General features: G+C 56.1%; 1 protein-coding gene across 3 annotated transcripts in view; it reads left to right on the top strand.

The window, feature by feature from the left end:
• HK1 (hexokinase 1) overlaps nucleotides 1–17,310 on the top strand; it is a 75,811-nt gene that overhangs the window by 38,606 nt on the left and 19,895 nt on the right. For all 3 annotated transcript variants that reach the window (XM_070057777.2, XM_051823226.3, XM_089314988.1), the window contains 5 exons: nucleotides 5,432–5,580; nucleotides 9,852–9,971; nucleotides 13,706–13,801; nucleotides 14,372–14,471; nucleotides 14,558–14,741. In XM_070057777.2, coding sequence (XP_069913878.1) covers nucleotides 5,432–5,580; nucleotides 9,852–9,971; nucleotides 13,706–13,801; nucleotides 14,372–14,471; nucleotides 14,558–14,741 — 649 coding nt within the window. The remainder of the gene's footprint in view (nucleotides 1–5,431; nucleotides 5,581–9,851; nucleotides 9,972–13,705; nucleotides 13,802–14,371; nucleotides 14,472–14,557; nucleotides 14,742–17,310) is intronic.

Raw genomic sequence — 17,310 nt, forward strand, 5'->3', positions numbered from 1 at the left:
GCTGAAGCCAGGAACCTGGAACTCCATCTGGGTCTCCCACGTGGGTGCCAGGGACCCAAGCACTTGGGCATCTTCTGCTTTTCCAGGTGCATTAGCAGGGAGCTAGAGTGGAAGTGCAGCAGCTGGGACTTACCTTGGCACTCAGCTGTAGGTAGGACGCTGGCGTCACAGGCAGCACTTAGCTCGCTGTACCACAACACCGGCAGCCCCAATGCATTAATTTTTAAGCAAAACCCTGAAATGGCTTTCAGCTGTTACAAATCCTTTTGAGGTAGGAAGGTGTGAATAATAGATGAAGGAAGGAGAGTGTTACAGTCTTTTGACGCTGGTGCCTTGGCTAAACAGAAGCCCCTCCTCAGGCCTCCTGGTCTGCGGGAGCAGCTGCCCTTCTGGGTCCGGCGCCTCCGAAGGCCTTGTTGTTCGTGCAACCTCTCTTCTCTGCTCCCTGTCTCATTCATCTCTAGGGGTATCGTGGTGCCGGTGGAGCTGTGAGCTTTTTGGGGGCAGATGACGTGGCATCTTTCCTTGTTTCTGCTGCATGGTTTTTAGCACAGAATTTGTGGAAGCTCCTGTGTACCACCGCCTTTCTGCATGTGAAGCAGAGTAGGGTACAGGCGGCCCCAGTTATCCCTGGGCCCCGAAGGTGCACGGTTCTGCTTCCCGGCCAAAGGAAGACGGATACTTCCCTTCTCTCCCCGCGGCATCTCAGCAGCCTCCAGCTTTCTTGTCTGGAAGGGTTGCTAGATTCTCTTGCACATTTTCTCCATCTGTGAACTCTTCCGAATGTCTGATGCCCTCGCTGGGGCTTTTACAAAGTTATTTACTTATTTATTTGAGAGACAAAAAAAGGGAGAGAGATCTCCCATCTGCTGGTTCCTTCCCCAAACGCCTTCAGTTGGTACTGAGCCAGGCCAAAGTCAGGAGACTAGAACTCCACCCAGGTTCCCCACATGGGTATCAGGGACTCGGTTACTTGAGCCGTCACCTGCTGCCTCCTATCCTGCACATTAGCAGGAAGCTGGAATGGAGAGCAGAGCCGGGACTCGAACCCAGGCACGCTGATACGGGACGTGGTGACTCGGCCGCTGTGCCGAATGCCTGCGTTCTAGCCGGACTTTTGATGAAGGTGCAGAAGTGTCATCGAGTGGCCGGGAGGCAGAGCCCTCGTGGCTCCTGTGCAGAGTTAGCTCACTGAGCTGCAAAGGTAGGCACTTGGTGGAGGCGGGGTTTGTTTGCCCTGGCCCAGGCAGGCCCAGACTCGAGAGAGACATCTGTCCCGTGTTTGTTCTCCATTAATTGGTGGTAATAATGGCTGTCCTCAGAGAGGGAGAGTTGCAGGCCCTTCAGATGTTTTGTTTAATGAGCCTCACCTGATGAGGGCTCTCCTGGCCTCTGTGGAAATGGGAAGTGGATGACAAAGGGGCGCGTGAAGGCCCCGGGAGCATGGAGGAAGCCTGCAGACCAGAGATTGGAGGAGGGCATTGCAGAAAGGCTGAGCTTTAAGTGGAAGGAAAACAGTAAATCAAACAAAACCCAGTGTCCCTGGCTCTGCCAGTCCGTGTGACCTTGGAGAAGCCGCTTCTGGGAGCTCCACTTCTGTGCAGTGGGCACGATTGTCCCTGCCTCACGAGGCTGTCATGGATGGTTTAAATGGAAGCACTTTGGCAGCCGCCGCAGGTCATCACCGACTTCCTTGTAATTTAATAACTGACTTTGCACGGGCTCCTTGGGACGCCTTTGCTAACCGTGGGGCCAGTCAGAGGGCCCTGCCCGTCAGGGAACTCACTGTGGGAACGCAGCCTCTAGGGGAGGAGCATGGTGTTCAGAATTCACAGGCATCTCAGTGATGTTAGAGGCAGGGGTGGAGTGAGAGGGGACCTGTGTCCCCTGCCTGCAGCCCACGGGTGCAATGGGGTGCACGTGCCGAGTACAGTGCGGGGCTCCGCACTGGGGTGATGGCCCCGCAGCTCCGCATCAGGAAACCATCTGAGGTAACAGGGGTGAGAGATTCCCTTTGTTGTGGAGAGCAAATGGGTACTTGGGGGCCTCACTCCCTCGTAAAGAACCAACCTGGGAGCCTTGTTGTGGCTGAAAGAAATCCAACTCAAATCAGTTTAGGCCGAAGAGAGAAAAATTCTAGCCTCCTGGAACTGGAGTCCAGGTGTCAGTTGGCGTCTGTGTCCGGGGATTTAATGGTCCCTATTGTTTGTCAGCCCAGCTTTCCTTGGTGCTGGCTCCATTTGTGGGACCCCTGTCTCCTAACACTGGAGGGGACAGCGCCTGCAGCCCTAGGCGATTCCAGCCGGAGAGCAGGCACGGCTGCCTCTTGGAGACGGCCATGATGGGCAGACTGGAGTCCTGGGCCCATCCTGAGCCAGTCATAGTGCCCGAGACGGGTGACCCTGGATGCCCCTGGATCCAGGTGCCTGAATCACAGGTTGGTCCTCTGGACCTAGGGCAGGGAGTTGACCCCACCCCAACCTCCTGGGTAGAAAATACGAGGATCGTTACCTAAGGAGATGCTGGACACCCCACGGTGTTGCCAGAAGTCTTGTCGCCTGCACGTTAGTCATCCCTGGTGTGCCTGTGTTGAACAGAAGCCCACGGCCCGGGCACTGGCTGGGGCAGTTCTTCCTGAGCCAGCAGCAAGTGCCTGGGGGCTGCCTGCTGCCTGCAGGTCCACACGCACAGCAGGAGCAAGGGGAAGATGCAGGGGGACCCCTGGCTTGGCCACAGGTGTGACCAGGGTGGATTAGTCAGCCTTTTCCACAGCCTGAGAGCGGGAGCTGCTCTCTGTCCAGCATTTTCTAAGCTGCAAATGTGATTTTCAGAAGAGGTGTCACTACCTCTTTGTGCAGCCACAAAGCACAGCTTTCCCGGGCCCAGGCCAGTGCTCAGGAAGGACAGGCTGAGAGACTCCTTGCAAGCACCTCCCGGGGCTGTTTGTCGAGACCCCTGGCCTCTGCCGCCCTCCACTGCACTGCGTGAGGGTCCAGTGTCTTGCTTTGCCCCGCCTTTCATGGCTGCCCTTTCTTTTCTGACTCCTTGGGACCCCCACCCCCCCGAAATGTGCTTGTTAAGAAAGGAGCAGTGGAGAGCTGGGGTGAGGCAGGGATCTTTGCTGAGCTGCAAGAACGTGGGCCAGCCTCCTGCACCCTAAGGCAGGCTCCTCCCAGGTGTACAGGGAGCTCTTTTTAAAAAAGGTTGATTGATTGATTCAAAAGGCAGAGAGAGAGAGAGAGAGAGAGAGAGAGAGAGAGAGATCTTTATCTGCTGATTCACTTTCCAAATGGCTGCAACAGCCAAGGCTGGGCCAGGCCGAAGCCAGGAGCCTGGAACTCCATCCAGGTCTCCACGTGGGTGCAGGGGCCCAAGCACTTGGGCCATCTTCCACTGCTTTCCCAGGTGCATTAGCAGGGACCTGGACTGGCAGCAGAGTAGGTGTGGCTTGAACTGGTGCCCTGATATGGGACGCTGCTGTGCTACAATGCCAGTCCCATGTGGTCATTTTTGATTTACTTGGCTGGAAAATTTTCAGGCTTGGGACTCCCAAAGGTGCTGCCTGAAACCTGACCTCTTCCTGGGTGGGGGACTGAAAGCTTCTACGGGCTCTGTGTCCATACTGGCACCCACATCTGTAAGCAGGAGGTCCCAGTCTCCAGACACCTGGAGCTTGTGTAACCTGAACCCTGCGACAAGCAGTGGCACCGTGAGTGAATGGGCCACCACTGCCTGTGACCAAGCAGCCACTGAGCATCTGTGGCAGTCTCCCGGGTACCGAGAGCAGGTGCGCAGAGTCCTGAGTGTGGCCCTTCTCCCGAGGCACGTGAGAGGGCAGATAAGAGCAGTGAACTTCAGTGCAGGAGTTTCTCTGTTCATTCATTCATGAACACCTTAATTAATTCAGCACGTGTTCGTTCAGCCTTTCCAGTACGCCAGAAACTGCTCTAGAAATAGAACAGGGTGTCAGGAGCGCACGGGTTCCGTGGACACACATGCAATGATTTGTCAGCTCTCTGAAAGACAACACTTTCGTGTTTCAACAAAAAGCAGCCATTATTTTTTGAAAATAAAAAAACCTAAGGGATCCAGGGTAGCCAAAACAATCTCAGGGGAAAAAGCAAAAACAGAAAAACAAAAACAGACTTGGAGCTTCCAACTTCCCAATTTCAAAATTTCCTGCAAAGCAACAGGACGCCATGGTCCTGGTGTAAGCGTGCAACTGAATTGAGAATTCAGAAACGAACTCAAATGTTTGCCGTCCAGTTCATGGAGACAGAAAGTAGCAGAGGTTACCAGGGGCGAGGGGGGAGGGAAATGGGTGTGGGGTTTCTGTCTGGGCTGATGAAGTTTTGGGAACAGGTGGTGGTGATGGTTGCGTAACTGTGCGTGCTCATCATGCCACTGAAGGCAAACCGAAAAGTGGTCACCATGGCAGGTTTCATGGTATGTGTGTCCCGCCACCGCCATCCCCACCAGCATAACAATAATAAAAAAACGAGTCCTGGGGGCTGACCCTGTGGCGTAGCGGGCAAAGCCATCACCGCAATGCTGGCATCTCATATGGGTGCCGGTTCAAGTTCTGGCTGCTCCTCTTCCAGTCCAGCTCTCTGCTATGACCCCGGAAAGCAACAGAGAATGGCCCAAGTCCTTGGGCTCCTGCAACCACATGGGAAACCCAGAAAAAGCTCCTGGCTCCTGGCTTCAGATTGGCCCAGCTCTGTCCGTTTGGGTAGTGAACCAGTGGATGGAAGACCTTTCTGTCTCTCTGCCTCTCTGTAACACTGCTTTTCAAATAATAAATAAATAAATATTAAAAACAAAAACAAAAACGAGCCCTGGAGTGAATGGAGCCTGGACTCCTTGCTGACGTGCAGGTACCAGATGGACTCTGGGTGTAGGATTCTCTCTGAGTCAAGATGCTGGGTGATTTTTACTAATGGACGGCAGTGCTGTTTTTGAAATAGGGAAAAGAAGTGAAGAAAGATGGACCAGGGCCTTGTACTTAATTCAGTATTTCCATTGCCCTGTGGTAAGGAGTGAGAGGCTGGATTGCTTGCAGCTATTTCTGTCTCAGGCGGGGGTGGGGAGCGTCCGGCCAAAAAAATCACTTGGTCTGGTCCTGCGAAGGCAGCCACGGGCGGGACTCGAAATTCAGCAGATCCATAGCAGCTCATTTTTAAGTTGATCTTTGTGTACGGCCTGTGAATGATGCTACGCATAGCCAGGTGGCCCTTGGCAGGAACAGGGTCCCCACCCCTGGTCTAAGGGCCCCAGGCCAGGCTGGGGTCTCCACACAGGGCGTGGGTTCGCGTGGCTGACGCAGCAGGGACAGGAGGAAGCAGGCAGGGCCTGCACAGGGAGCAGGGGTGGGACGTGATTTTCTTCTGACACGTGAGACTGACATGATGCCCGTTGTCTCCCTGGACAGAAAAGGGAGATTTCATCGCCCTGGATCTCGGGGGGTCTTCCTTTCGGATTCTGCGGGTGCAAGTGAATCACGAGAAGAAGCAGAATGTCCACATGGAGTCCGAGGCCTACGAAACCCCCGAGAACATCGTGCATGGCAGCGGGAGCCAGGTGGGTCCCCGGGGTGCCTCCAGGCGTCAGACTGGAAAGCATGGGTTCCCGGGCCCCTGGAGGGGGTTGCAGGAGGAGTCTGTCGCCAGTCTGTCTGGATGAGGACTCTTGGGTGGAAAGGTGCAGTGGCCCCGGGCAAGGCTGGGCTGGGTTGGAGAGAGGTGCACTGTCGGGGTGAACGGTGGGGAGCAGGAGCTGGCGCTGGCGCTTTCTTGGAGTGGCGGGAGTGAGCAGGGGCCCCCAGCTCTGCTGGCTGAGTACCCCCCTCCCTGAGGACCCTGGGCTGGTTCCCCAGCACGGGTTCAGTGGAGCCCTTGCTGGAAATGGCCCTTCCTCCAGGTTTGGCCTCCTCGCCCACCCACCAGGTAAGGTGTAGCTGTGGTTTTGTCAGACAAGAGGTAGAGTTCCCAGCCCGGAGGCAGTCGGGGGCTCCTCGCCCCTGATTTTGTAGTGAGCCCGAGCACAGGAGCGCAGAAGGCAGGGCCTGGACACTGGCGTCTCCTCCTTGCACTCGTATGGGGCCCATCCCTTCGTGTGCCCCACCCCTGACAGGCGGCCTCCCTCCCGGCCGAGGGCGTGGCCGTGCCCAGGAGGGGCCCCTGTGCCCACTCCTGCGTGTCTGCTTGCTGCGAGGTCCCGGGCCCTGGCCCACGGAGGGCCCTGAGACCAGGGTTCCTGCAGCCCCCTGGGTGTTCAGGGTCCCCTAAGCCGGCCCCTCCTGTGGACATTCCTGCTCCTCCAGTCTGTCCTGGCTTGAGTCAGGGCTGCTGTCCAGGAGGTGGATTCGGAGTTTGCTAAATGTTTGCCCTGGGGAGGGTGTGTGCACGGCCAGTGCGTGACTAAGGCCTCAGAGAGCCTGGTGCTTCTGAGTTGGACTTTGAGATGGGACCCGGGAACCCTCCCCTGGCCTCACTGGGTGTGGGTGGGACCAGAAGTAGGCCACCAAGCCTTTCTTTGTCCAAGGGCCAGTCCTGGCCTTTGGCCTGCTTCCTGGGTTTTAGGCTCAGGTGAGCATTAGAGGAGATGCTAGCCCTGGAGCAGGGGGGGTGACTACAGGCAGCCACTGAGATGGGCACCTGTCACTCACTGGGTGGTTCCCCGTGACCTTCTGCTACTGGGCTGTAGCACCCAGCTTCTTGGTCCCGTGTGTGTATGTGGTGGCCAGCGGGCAGGTCCTTACTGTGCCCTGTTGACCACTGCATTGCTCCTTTTTGTGGGTGGCTGGTGCCTCGGAGCTTGGCGTCCTGTTTGTCCATTTGGTGTTGTCTGTTTCTTAAGCTGGGCCACCCAGCCCTGGTGCCTTCATCACTGGGAGGCTGACCTGTGTGCACGCATCCCCTGGGGGCTTTGTCCTGACCTATCAGGAGCAGGGTTTGTTAAGGGGGACCCTGTGCAGGTGCACACTTGGTGCACTCACTTCCACAATAACCTCCTTCTCCCCACTGCTCCCCTTCTTACCATCCTCTGTCGCCCCCAGCCTCTGCCCCCTCCTTCCCTTCTCAGCCCCAGGAACCCTGGTTTCTCCCGCTGTCTCTGTTTCTCCTCTGCCCCTTTTAAGCAGTCTGCTACGACGATGTTGATGAAAATACACAGTCACCATGCAGATGGCTACATAGTGCTTGTTGTATACAAGCACTTTATGTGTATTAACTTGTTTGACCATCACAGTAACTTCGAGTGGGGGGGTAGGTATTGCTGCTATTCCCATTTTACAGTTAGGAAAGTTGAGGCTCAGGTGTTGAATAACTAAGCCCCTTAGGTTACACAGCTCAATGGTAGCAGACCTAGGACTTGAACTTAGGCAGTCTGGCTCCAGATGTTATCGTTTTAACAACTTGGAACTCCTGGGCTGGGTTTTGTCTTTGTCTTTATTTTCTGTCCTTTGATGGTGTGGTGGGCAGCAGTAGTTCAGGGAGGGAGGGAGAGAGGGTTGGAAGGTGGAAAAAATGAAACAGGAAGTTGTCCTGCAGAAATTCGGTGCTGGGTTAGAAACACACATTTCGTGTTCCGCCTTCCCGAGCTCTCCCACTGACCTGTGCAGTGCCCAGTCTGCTGGGGTTGAACTCAGACTGAACAGTGGCCGGTTCTTGGGACTGTCATCCTAGGGGGAGTGTCATTTCTGTTGTGCATGGGAATTTGCAAGTAGTTTTTTTCTTTTTTAAGATTTAACTTATGTATCTGAAAGGCAGAGTTACAGAGAGAAAGATCTTCCATTTACGGGTTCACTCCCCAAATGGCTACAACAGCCAGGAGCCAAGAGCTTCTTTGGGGTCTCCCGTGTGGGTGCAGGGGCCCAAACACTTGGGTCGTCTTCCACTGCTTTGCCAGGCCCATTAGCAGGGAGCTGGATTGGAAGTGGACATGAACCATTGCCCATATGGAATGCCAAGGCTGCAGGTGGCATTAACCCGCCATAACACTGGCTCTTTGAGTAGAATTTTTAACCTTTTATTTGAAATATTCAACTTAGAAGTTTGAAGAAAAGCATAAAGAACTCCTGCAAATGCCCTTCATTCAAAGTTCCCAGGTATTAGCTGTTTCCTTTATCCTTGTCTTCTGTCTTCATACACACGTGCACCTGCCCACAGGTGCACACGCACACGTGCACACACGCACACAGGTATCCCCAGAGTCTCAGTGCATTGTTCAGCTTAAGCACCAATGCAGCATTCCTAAAACACCAGTGACTTAGTTTGGGGAATTTCAACAAGTGAATGTTTTCTGTTTCTGCTGCAGTCCTGTCGACCATCTCCCAGCAGAGGGCCTGTGCCCGGCTGGGGAAATATTTAGGAAGTGAGTGAGCTGTTAGAGAGCTAATTCATGCTTCTTATTAGACACTCGAACTGTGAGTCCCCCGCAGTTGGGTCAGTTCTCTTCCTGGCTGACCCCAGCTGGGGGTTAGCCCTGGAGTGGCTTCCTGCCTCTGACTGTGAGTGTCCCCAGAACCGCCCCTCCCTCCTCAGCGGAGTGCTTTGCCTGCAGGAGGCGGCTGCAGGCCCTGTGCGGGCAGATCCGGTTCTGCAGCCTGGGTCCTTTCTGGTGCTGCCCTGCGCCAGCCTCCCCTTCTTCCTTCCTTCCGCCCCGGCCTGCATCAGGGGAGCCTGGAGCCTCTGAGTGCAGATGGCGTGGGCGCGAGGACGGACTTAGTAACGGGCTTATTATCAGTCTGCAATATGGGTCACAAGAAGCTTAGCCGGGCCTCTCCAGGGAGGGCGGGCGTGAGTCTCCGCAGGCAGAGGGGCGGGCTGTAGCAGGGGCACAGGCCCCAACCTCAGACACACTGGCACAGAGGTCTGCATGAGAGCTGGCTGTCAGGGGCATCTGAGGAGAGTTGGGCAGGACAGCAAGGACTCTGACCCCTCTCGAGGGCACCCCTGCAAGGGAGACCTTCAGGCAGATGGTGGCCTTGTCTGGGAGCATGGACTGGCCAGCCTCATGGGACTGTGTGGTTTGCTTCTCTCAGTTCCTCCTCCTAGGCTCTGAGAAGCTCTGTGGCTGTGTTCATCCCATGTGTAAGGAAGGTCTAGAGTCATGATTGTCATGTGCAAGAAACAGAAGGTGACCGGGGACTGACCCAGACCGTGGCGTGGCTGCCCAAGGAGCTATGGATGCCCAGGTTGCATTCACAGAGGGACAGAGCTAAAGAAAAGAGAGGCTCTTTGTTCTACTCAGCTCTCCTCTGTTTGGAAGGCAAATGGAATATTCTCTTCAGTTCTGATGACATTAGGGAGGAGGGGAGTTAACAGAGACCCTAAAAGATTACCCCAGAGGGGTGGCGAGCCTCCTGTCCCTGGCAGTGTTTACGCAGAAGCTAGGGAGCCCGTGTTCTGGGCTCTTCCTAGAGGATTCCAAAGGTGCGTGTGCGCCTATAAAGCAGCTGTGAGAACCCAGTGAGCTCTCGCCTTCAGATGTGTGCCCTGTTTTGGGTACGCACCTCGTGCTGCAGTAGACAGTTACTGCCACGGGCCCCTGGAGGCTGCAATTTACAGAGCGGGGATCAACCAGTGTTCTGTGACTTTCAAGTCCTCCCAGTACCCGACGCCCCATCCTGGCGCCCGCTGCGGGGTCAGCCTTCTCCACAGGATCTCAGACGCTCCTGAGAACGGCGGTCACGACCCACAGCACAGCTCCTCTCTGCCATCCACGCACCATGCAGCCCATGGGGACGGGGCCCTTTTGTGTGTGTGCTTGGGAGGGGAGCGGGAACGCCACATGCCTTCCCTGCCTGCCTCCCTCCCTCCCGCCTGACCGCCCTCGCGTGCTTCCTGCAGCTTTTCGATCATGTCGCCGAATGCCTGGGAGACTTCATGGAGAAAAGGAACATCAAGGACAAGAAACTGCCCGTGGGATTCACCTTCTCGTTCCCTTGCCGACAATCAAAAATAGACGAGGTAAGGGCGCCGATCCGGTCAGTGCGGCCTGGGTGCCCCATGTCGTCTCGTGTTAAGATGTGGGTGGAACTTAACACCTGGCGCTGATGCACTGTTTACTTTGTCAACTGCTTTCATGATGCGTGTGCGTTTGGAGCTAAATCCTGGTGTTTGTGGCCACCAGGTAGGCAGAGCCAGTTTATTGACCCCAAACAAGGGAAGGAGAATGAAGTGGGCGTGGCGGTGGTGGCCAGTGGGCAGTGTCTGTAGGGCCCTGGGTTGCCTTGTTGCACTCCGGGTGGCTTGGCGGCACTCACCCTCCTGTTTGTCATTTGTTCACTCGTTCTTCTGTTCAGCAGACCTGCAGTGACAGCGGCGTCCCTTGGAGCCCTGCAGGAATTCCACATAGACAGCTGCAGCCTTGTTCTTTTTCTCTGTACAAAGACGGAAATACACACAGACACAGACGCACACACACACACACACACACACGTACTGCTGTCATTAATAGGGATCCTGATATTGGCATAATTGAGGACCCACAAGATACCAGGTGCTTCACACCATATGCACATAATCTCCAAAATCCACTCCTGAGTTAAGTGATTCCCACTCTGCAGATGAGAAGACGAGGCTTGGAGGGCTCAGAACCTGCCCAGGGTCACCCAGCCAGGCGACGGCAGAGCTCATGCTTGGAGGGGTGTCCTTTGCTGGAGGGTGGTGATGTTGGGGCGTGGGGCACCTCCCACACGTGTGGGTGGCCTCTCAGAACCCCTTTGTCAGTAGGTCTCTCTCCCAGGCACTGCTTCCTGCCACTGGAGCCATTACACCTGTTCAGTTTGCAGAATCAGCATGAAGGGGCTGGAGAGGCCAAGGCCCTCATTCCAGGATGGAGAAGGGAGGCCTGCCGGGGCCACAGGGCTTCTTTCGGCAGATCTTGGCCCCGAAGCCCCAGACCCTGCCTCCTATCCATTGACGCACCCCTCCACTTCCCCTGACAACCCCCCCCCCCCCACACACACCCCTTCCAACACGGCTACCTCCCTGAGATGCTGCTGGCGCATCTTGCATCCATGCAGGACTGCCTCGGCTGAAAGATTGGGAAGTGAGACATCCAGTCACATCCGCTAGGCAGAGACAGACCTGGGACACCCTCCTGGGGGAGTAGCTGAGAATGAAGAGACTCCGGGGGGCGGTGCCTACTCCTCGCTCCCTAGTTCATTCAGCAAGCTTCCTGAGTGCTGACCTGGGGCTGGGCGCTAAGCCAGGCCCTGGGAGACAATGGCTGGGAGACTGAGCCTACCCCCAGGAAGGTGCAGTGTACCAGGGAAGAAGGTGTAGTAGGAAGGTCTGGGAAGGGGCCTGCAGGGTGGAGCACTGGTGCCTGGGAAGGGCTGCTGTGGGCAGAGAAGGAGCCAAAGGTGGGGGCCCCACCTGCCTGCTTTGCCTGCCATCTGGAGAGGGCTTCCTAGGCGCGGCCAGGCTGCCTGCCAGATAGCCCGTGAGTCACATGCACACAACTGCCGTCCAGGGTGCCGTGCGCACTCCTCAAGGCTGGCCAGGACCTTGGAGATTGTCCAAGTCTAGACCTGCTCCCTTATTCTAAGTATGCAAAGCAGACCTCAAACAGTAGACCGACCAGCTCACAGAGTGGTGGGCAAACAGTGTGGAAAGAAGTTAACCAGGTCTCCCGACTCCCGACCCCTTGCTCCTCCCGCAGGTTCGTGTTCTGTGTGGCTCTGGCGGGAGGGAAGCAGTGTCCAGGGGCTGCTTCTGTCCTGCCTGGCTTAGCCACAGCTGCTGCTGAGCGGAGAACCACAAACTCTCTCCAAGGGCCTCTGGTCCACGTGGCTTTCAGCAAGTGCGGATAGGGCCTGTGTGGGCAAGACCCCATTCCTGTGTCCCCGGGGGACCCACAGGCCCAGACAGCCATGTTCCCAGCCCTGCTGCATATGGGTAATGACTTTCCCCATTCAACGAGAATAGCCAAGTGTAACGATGAGTTTGTTTAAGGTACAAAAGCAACATGGAAGACTCTTGAAATAATACTTAAAGTCCAAGGTTGGATTGCTACCCTCTGTGTTCCTATTGATAGGAAAACTGAAATGGGATGTTTCTGTATAGATAGTGCAGTCAGCCCTTACAAATGGGACTGAGTTCCAGAGATGCCCAAGCACGTGGTCAGCATCAGCATCAGCGTCAACATCGTCCCTGTGCATTCTGGGCCCCGAGTCCCGGCAGCTCAGCAGCCAAGAATTACGCTGGCCTCCTGTGTCTCCCCCAGTTTGGCCCTGATTTCTCTCCTTGGGACTGTGGTAGCCAAGATCTGGTGGGGATTTCTCTTGCTCTCCCCCTTTAAAAGATTATTCTCATCTATTTGAAAGGCCGGGGGGAGAGAATAAGATTGAAGGATAGAGGGAGAGAGGGAGAGAGGGAGGGAGAGAGAGAGAGGGAGGGAGGGAGAGAGGGAGAGGGAGGGAGGGAGGGAGGGAGAGAGTGAGAGAGAGAGAGAGGGAGAGGGAGGGAGGGAGGGAGAGAGGGAGAAGGAGAGAGGGAGAGAGGGGGGAGGGAGGGAGGGAGGGAAAGAGTGAGAGAGAGAGGGAGAGGGAGGGAGGGAGAGAGGGAGAAGGAGAGAGGGAGAGAGGGGGAGAGAGGGAGAAGGAGAGAGGGGGAGAGGGGGAGAGAGGGAGAGAGAGGGAGAAGGAGAGAGGGGGAGAGGGGGAGAGAGGGAGAGAGAGGGAGAAGGAGAGAGGGAGAGAGGGGGAGAGGGGGAGAGAGAGAGGGAGAGGGAGAGGGAGAGAGGGGGAGAGGGGGAGAGGGAGAGAGAGGCAGAGATCTCCCATTAACTGGTTTACTCCCCAGATGCTCACAACAGCTGAAGCCAGGAGCTTGGAACTCAGTCTAGATCTCCCACGTGGGAAGCAGGGCCCCAACTACTTTAGCCATCACTGCTGGCTTCAAAAAGTTGTGCATCAATAGGAAGCTGGAATCAGAAGTGGAACTGCTTGGGGCCAGTGCTGTGGCATAGTAAGCTAAGCCTCTGCCTGCAGTGCCCAGCATCCCATATGGGCGCCAGTTTGAGTCCCAGCTGCTCCACTTCCGATCCAGCTCCCTGCTGATGTGCCTGAGAAAGCCATAGAGGATAGCCCAAGTGCTAGGGCCCCTGCACCTGCTTGGGAGACCTGGAAAAAGCTCCTGGCTTCTGGCTTCAGATTGTTCCAGCTCCAGCTGTTGTGGCCGTTTGGGGAGTGAACCAGCGGATGGAAGACCTCTCTCTGTCTTTCCCTCTCTCTCTCTCTGTGACTATACCTCTCAAATAAATAAAATCTTGAAAAAAAAAAAAAAATGGAACTGCAACTCGAACCCAAGCACTCTGATATGGGATGTGGTTGTCCCAAGCAGTGTCTCAACCGCTGCACCTAATGACCACCCTTCCTGCTGTCTCTTTAAATGGGATCTGGCTACACAGTGGATGTCTAGTTAGATTTGCATGCTGTGTGGTATACTGTACCCATTGGCTGCTTCTTTATGCTGGTATGAGCTCTGGGTATGGGAGCAGGGTCTTTCTCTCCTGGCAGACCCCATAGAAACGCACTGTGAGGGTGAGGGGAGGGGGAACAGAGCCAGGCTGCATCACAGTGAAGTCTGGAGGAAGCCACCCAACCTGGTGGCCTGAGCTTCGTCCCTGTCCCAGAGCAGCTCCTGAGGGCTGGGGTGCGGGGGGCTTGTCCTACCCCATCTGCTGTCCCTTGCAGGCTGTCCTGATCACCTGGACAAAGCGATTCAAGGCGAGCGGCGTGGAAGGGGCAGATGTGGTCAAGCTGCTGAACAAAGCCATCAAAAAGCGAGGGGTATGTCCTCTGGGGCCATCTGCCCTGGCTGTGCAGACGGGGGCTTTGTGGGAAGAAGTCTGAATCCTAAAATGCCACACAGCCCTTGTTGGGAGCTGGGGGTAGGGGGTTGGATGGTGGTGCCGCGGTCTGAGACTGTGGCAGGTCAGGGTGGTTCAAAGCCGAGCTGTCAGAGGGGCTGCCTGTAGGAGCCAAGCCCCGGGCCAGGGCACTGCTGCTTCTGACGGGGGCGGGCTGACCTCGGCAGGGAGCAGGTATCCCAGGTGCAGCCCACCGTGCTTGGAACAAGGATGGAGCAGCCAGCCTTCAGTGGAAACGCGGACCCCATGCAGGGCCTGCAGAGGCATGTGGCTCCGTGGGTAAAATCCACTCCCCAGAGGATGCGAAGGCAGACAGCGAGGGACTGTGCAGTTTCCAGGACGTAGTCACCGCGCTCTCATCGGCTGATTTGCATTCCAGCAAATCAGGGAACTAGCACCGCCCACAAGCGCAGGTGCAGAGACCCGAGTGCTAGCGCCAGGCTCCCCTCGGCTGGTGAGCGGACGGTGACACCCCGTTGTCTGTCCCCAGGACTATGACGCCAACATCGTGGCTGTGGTGAACGACACGGTGGGGACCATGATGACCTGTGGCTACGACGACCAGCAGTGTGAAGTCGGCCTGATTATTGGTAACTGCCGCCCCTTTGCTTCCGGGAGGCACCACGGCCTCTGTCTCCGGTGGTCACAGCTTCCCCCCTGATGTCGTCTCTCCCAGGCACTGGCACCAACGCGTGCTACATGGAGGAGCTGAGGCACATCGACCTGGTGGAGGGCGACGAGGGCAGGATGTGCATCAACACGGAGTGGGGGGCCTTCGGCGACGACGGCGCCCTGGAAGACATCCGCACTGAGTTTGACAGGGAGATCGACCGGGGCTCGCTCAACCCGGGGAAGCAGCTGTGAGTCCCAGGCCTTCGTGGCATGTAGGGGTTGTGGGGGAGGCTCCTTGGGAGAGCCAGGTGGTTGCAACCAGAGAGCCTGTCGCGTTTGCATGGCTCATCACTCCTTGTTGGGACAGAGGCACAGCTGTGACATCTGCAGCTCTAAAGGCCGTTTGACACCACGTTCTCTTTCTTTTCTTTTCTTTTCTTTTCTTTTCTTTTCTTTTCTTTTCTTTTCTTTTCTTTTCTTTCTTTCTTTCTTTCTTTCTTTTTTTTTTTTTTTTTTTTTTTTTTTTTTTGACAGAGTGGACAGTGAGAGAGAGAGACAGAGAGAAAGGTCTTCCTTTGCCGTTGGTTCACCCTCCAATGGCCACCACGGCCGGTGTGTTGCGGCTGGCGCACCGCGCTGATCCGATGGCAGGAGTCAGGTACTTCTCCTGGTCTCCCATGGAGTGCAGCGCCCAAGCACTTGGGCCATCCTCCACTGCACTCCCTGGCCACAGCAGAGAGCTGGCCTGGAAGAGGGGCAACCGGGACAGAATCCGGCGCCCCGACTGGGACTAGAACCCGGTGTGCTGGCGCCGTAAGGCAGAGGATTAGCCTAGTGAGCCGCGGCGCCGGCCCACGTTCTCTTTCTTTAATCACATTATGGTTGTGTCACTGTAAGCTATTTTGGGAAAATCAGGATCCATACAAGGTTTCAACACATTGCAAAGTGCCGTAGTCATGAACCTTGCTGCTCAGGGTGAGAGGGGGGCTGTGGACACAGCGGGCATGTGCTGAGCCAGGGGCGGAGAGTGTCCATTTGTGGAGCACACACTCGCCGAGCACTTGGGGGCTGAGCCCCGCTCTGGGCTCTGAGGATCCAAAGCTGCGCCCACCCCCGCCCCCTGCTTGCTGTCTCGAGGGAGGGTGTGAGTCAGAACTATGTGAGTCCTGCAGAGCTCAGGGGGCACGGGGGATGATGTTCTTCTGTGCCTGTGCCAGGCTCGGGCAGGTGGGCTGATGAAGGAGGTCAGCCTTCGGGCAGGTCGCTTTCGACCCTGGACAGCTCCAGGTCGCAGAAGTGGCGTTGCTCGGGCTGCAGAGGGCATCGCTGCCTCTGAGCCACGAGTCTCCTCTGTGCGGGCCGCGTGCTGCCAGCCCTCTCTGGTCCACCCCATCTCCCACCAGCCTTATCCTGGGGTTGGCCGGCGACCCTGTACACCCCTTATTCTGATGCCATCACCCAAAAGATCTTCATCCCCCGCGCTGGACAGCTGTCTTGGTCAATGGCATGTGTAAAGGTCAGCCGCCCAGCCCCGGGGCAGAGGTGGTGGTGAATACAGTGGGTTTCTTTTCTTTCTTTTTTATTTTTATTTTTTAAGATTTATTGTTTTGAAAGGCAGAGTTACAGAGGGAGGGAGAGAGAGCTCTTCCATTCGCTATTTCACTCCCCAAATGGCTGAACAGCTGGCCTGGGCCAGGCTGAAGCCAGGAGCCTGAAACACATCTGGGCTCCTCCCATATGGGTGCAGGGACCAAAACACTTGGGCCATCTTCCATTGCTTTCCCAGGCACATTAGCAAGGAGCTGGATCAGAAGTGGAGCAGCTGGGACTCGAACTGGCACTTGTATGTGATGCTGGTGTCACAGGTGATGGCTTAGCCTGCTGCACCACAACGCCAGCCCCAACAGTGGGTTTCTTAGTGCATGGATTCCAAGTTCTCAGACCCCAAGTTGAACATTTGCTTCCCAGGCTGGGATGAGGACACCAGCTTGGGGACTTGTGGCCCCAGTTCCAAAGCTCTGACAGTTGAAGAATTTTTTTTTGTCTCCCCCCTGTCCCCCCTCCCTGCCGCCCTCCTGCCCCAGTCCATTGACTTGGCCCCAGATCCTAAAATGTGGCCCCACCCTTGAAACTGTTTTCTGTGCTTGTTTATGTGTTTTGCGGTATGTGACATCTGCACCACCTCGCATCTCTGAAGTCCTCAGGCTTCCACATTCCAAAGCATCAGTGGCCCCAGGGGTTGCAGATAAAAAGTTGCAGATGAAAACCCAGCAGGTGGGGCAGCCACCTGTGATGACTGAGCAGCCGTGGCCCAGGCCCTTTCTCTGTTCTTTGTATGTCAACTTGAATTTCTCTGCCATCCTGACGTATTTCTGAATTTCTCCAAAGGGCTGTCTCACATCCCCAGGTTGATCTATCAGCTGGATGCCAGTTGGCTTGGGTCGGTGGCTGGCTGGCTGGCTGGCTGGTGAGAGGGAGGAGAAGCAGGGTGAATGAAAGGCAGGAGAAGTCTGCCTTCTCCCCATGGGCCGGGTCTCATTAAGTACAGTTCCAGAGAGATGAGATTCCTGAGTTGCGTCGCGTGTTTCTGGAAATGCGCTGTTGGCCACAGAACGTTCTGCACAAGCAAAATTCTGCTCTGCCCCCAGGCTTCTGTCTGGATCTCGGGAACCGCCCGAGTCTGTCTTCCACAGAATGCAGTCCTTCAGGGCTGTTGTGGCCTCTGTGAGCTAGGGACTGATGTTTGCCCGAGCCTCTCTGTTGAGATCTGACCTGGTGCAGGCTTGGGGTTTGCTGCTGGATTTGGAAGTATGAGGT

The sequence above is a fragment of the Oryctolagus cuniculus genome, chromosome 15 (genome assembly GCF_051225735.1).
Source record: "Oryctolagus cuniculus isolate XC-2025 breed Fujian yellow rabbit chromosome 15, ASM5122573v1, whole genome shotgun sequence".
Lineage (NCBI taxonomy): Eukaryota > Metazoa > Chordata > Mammalia > Lagomorpha > Leporidae > Oryctolagus > Oryctolagus cuniculus.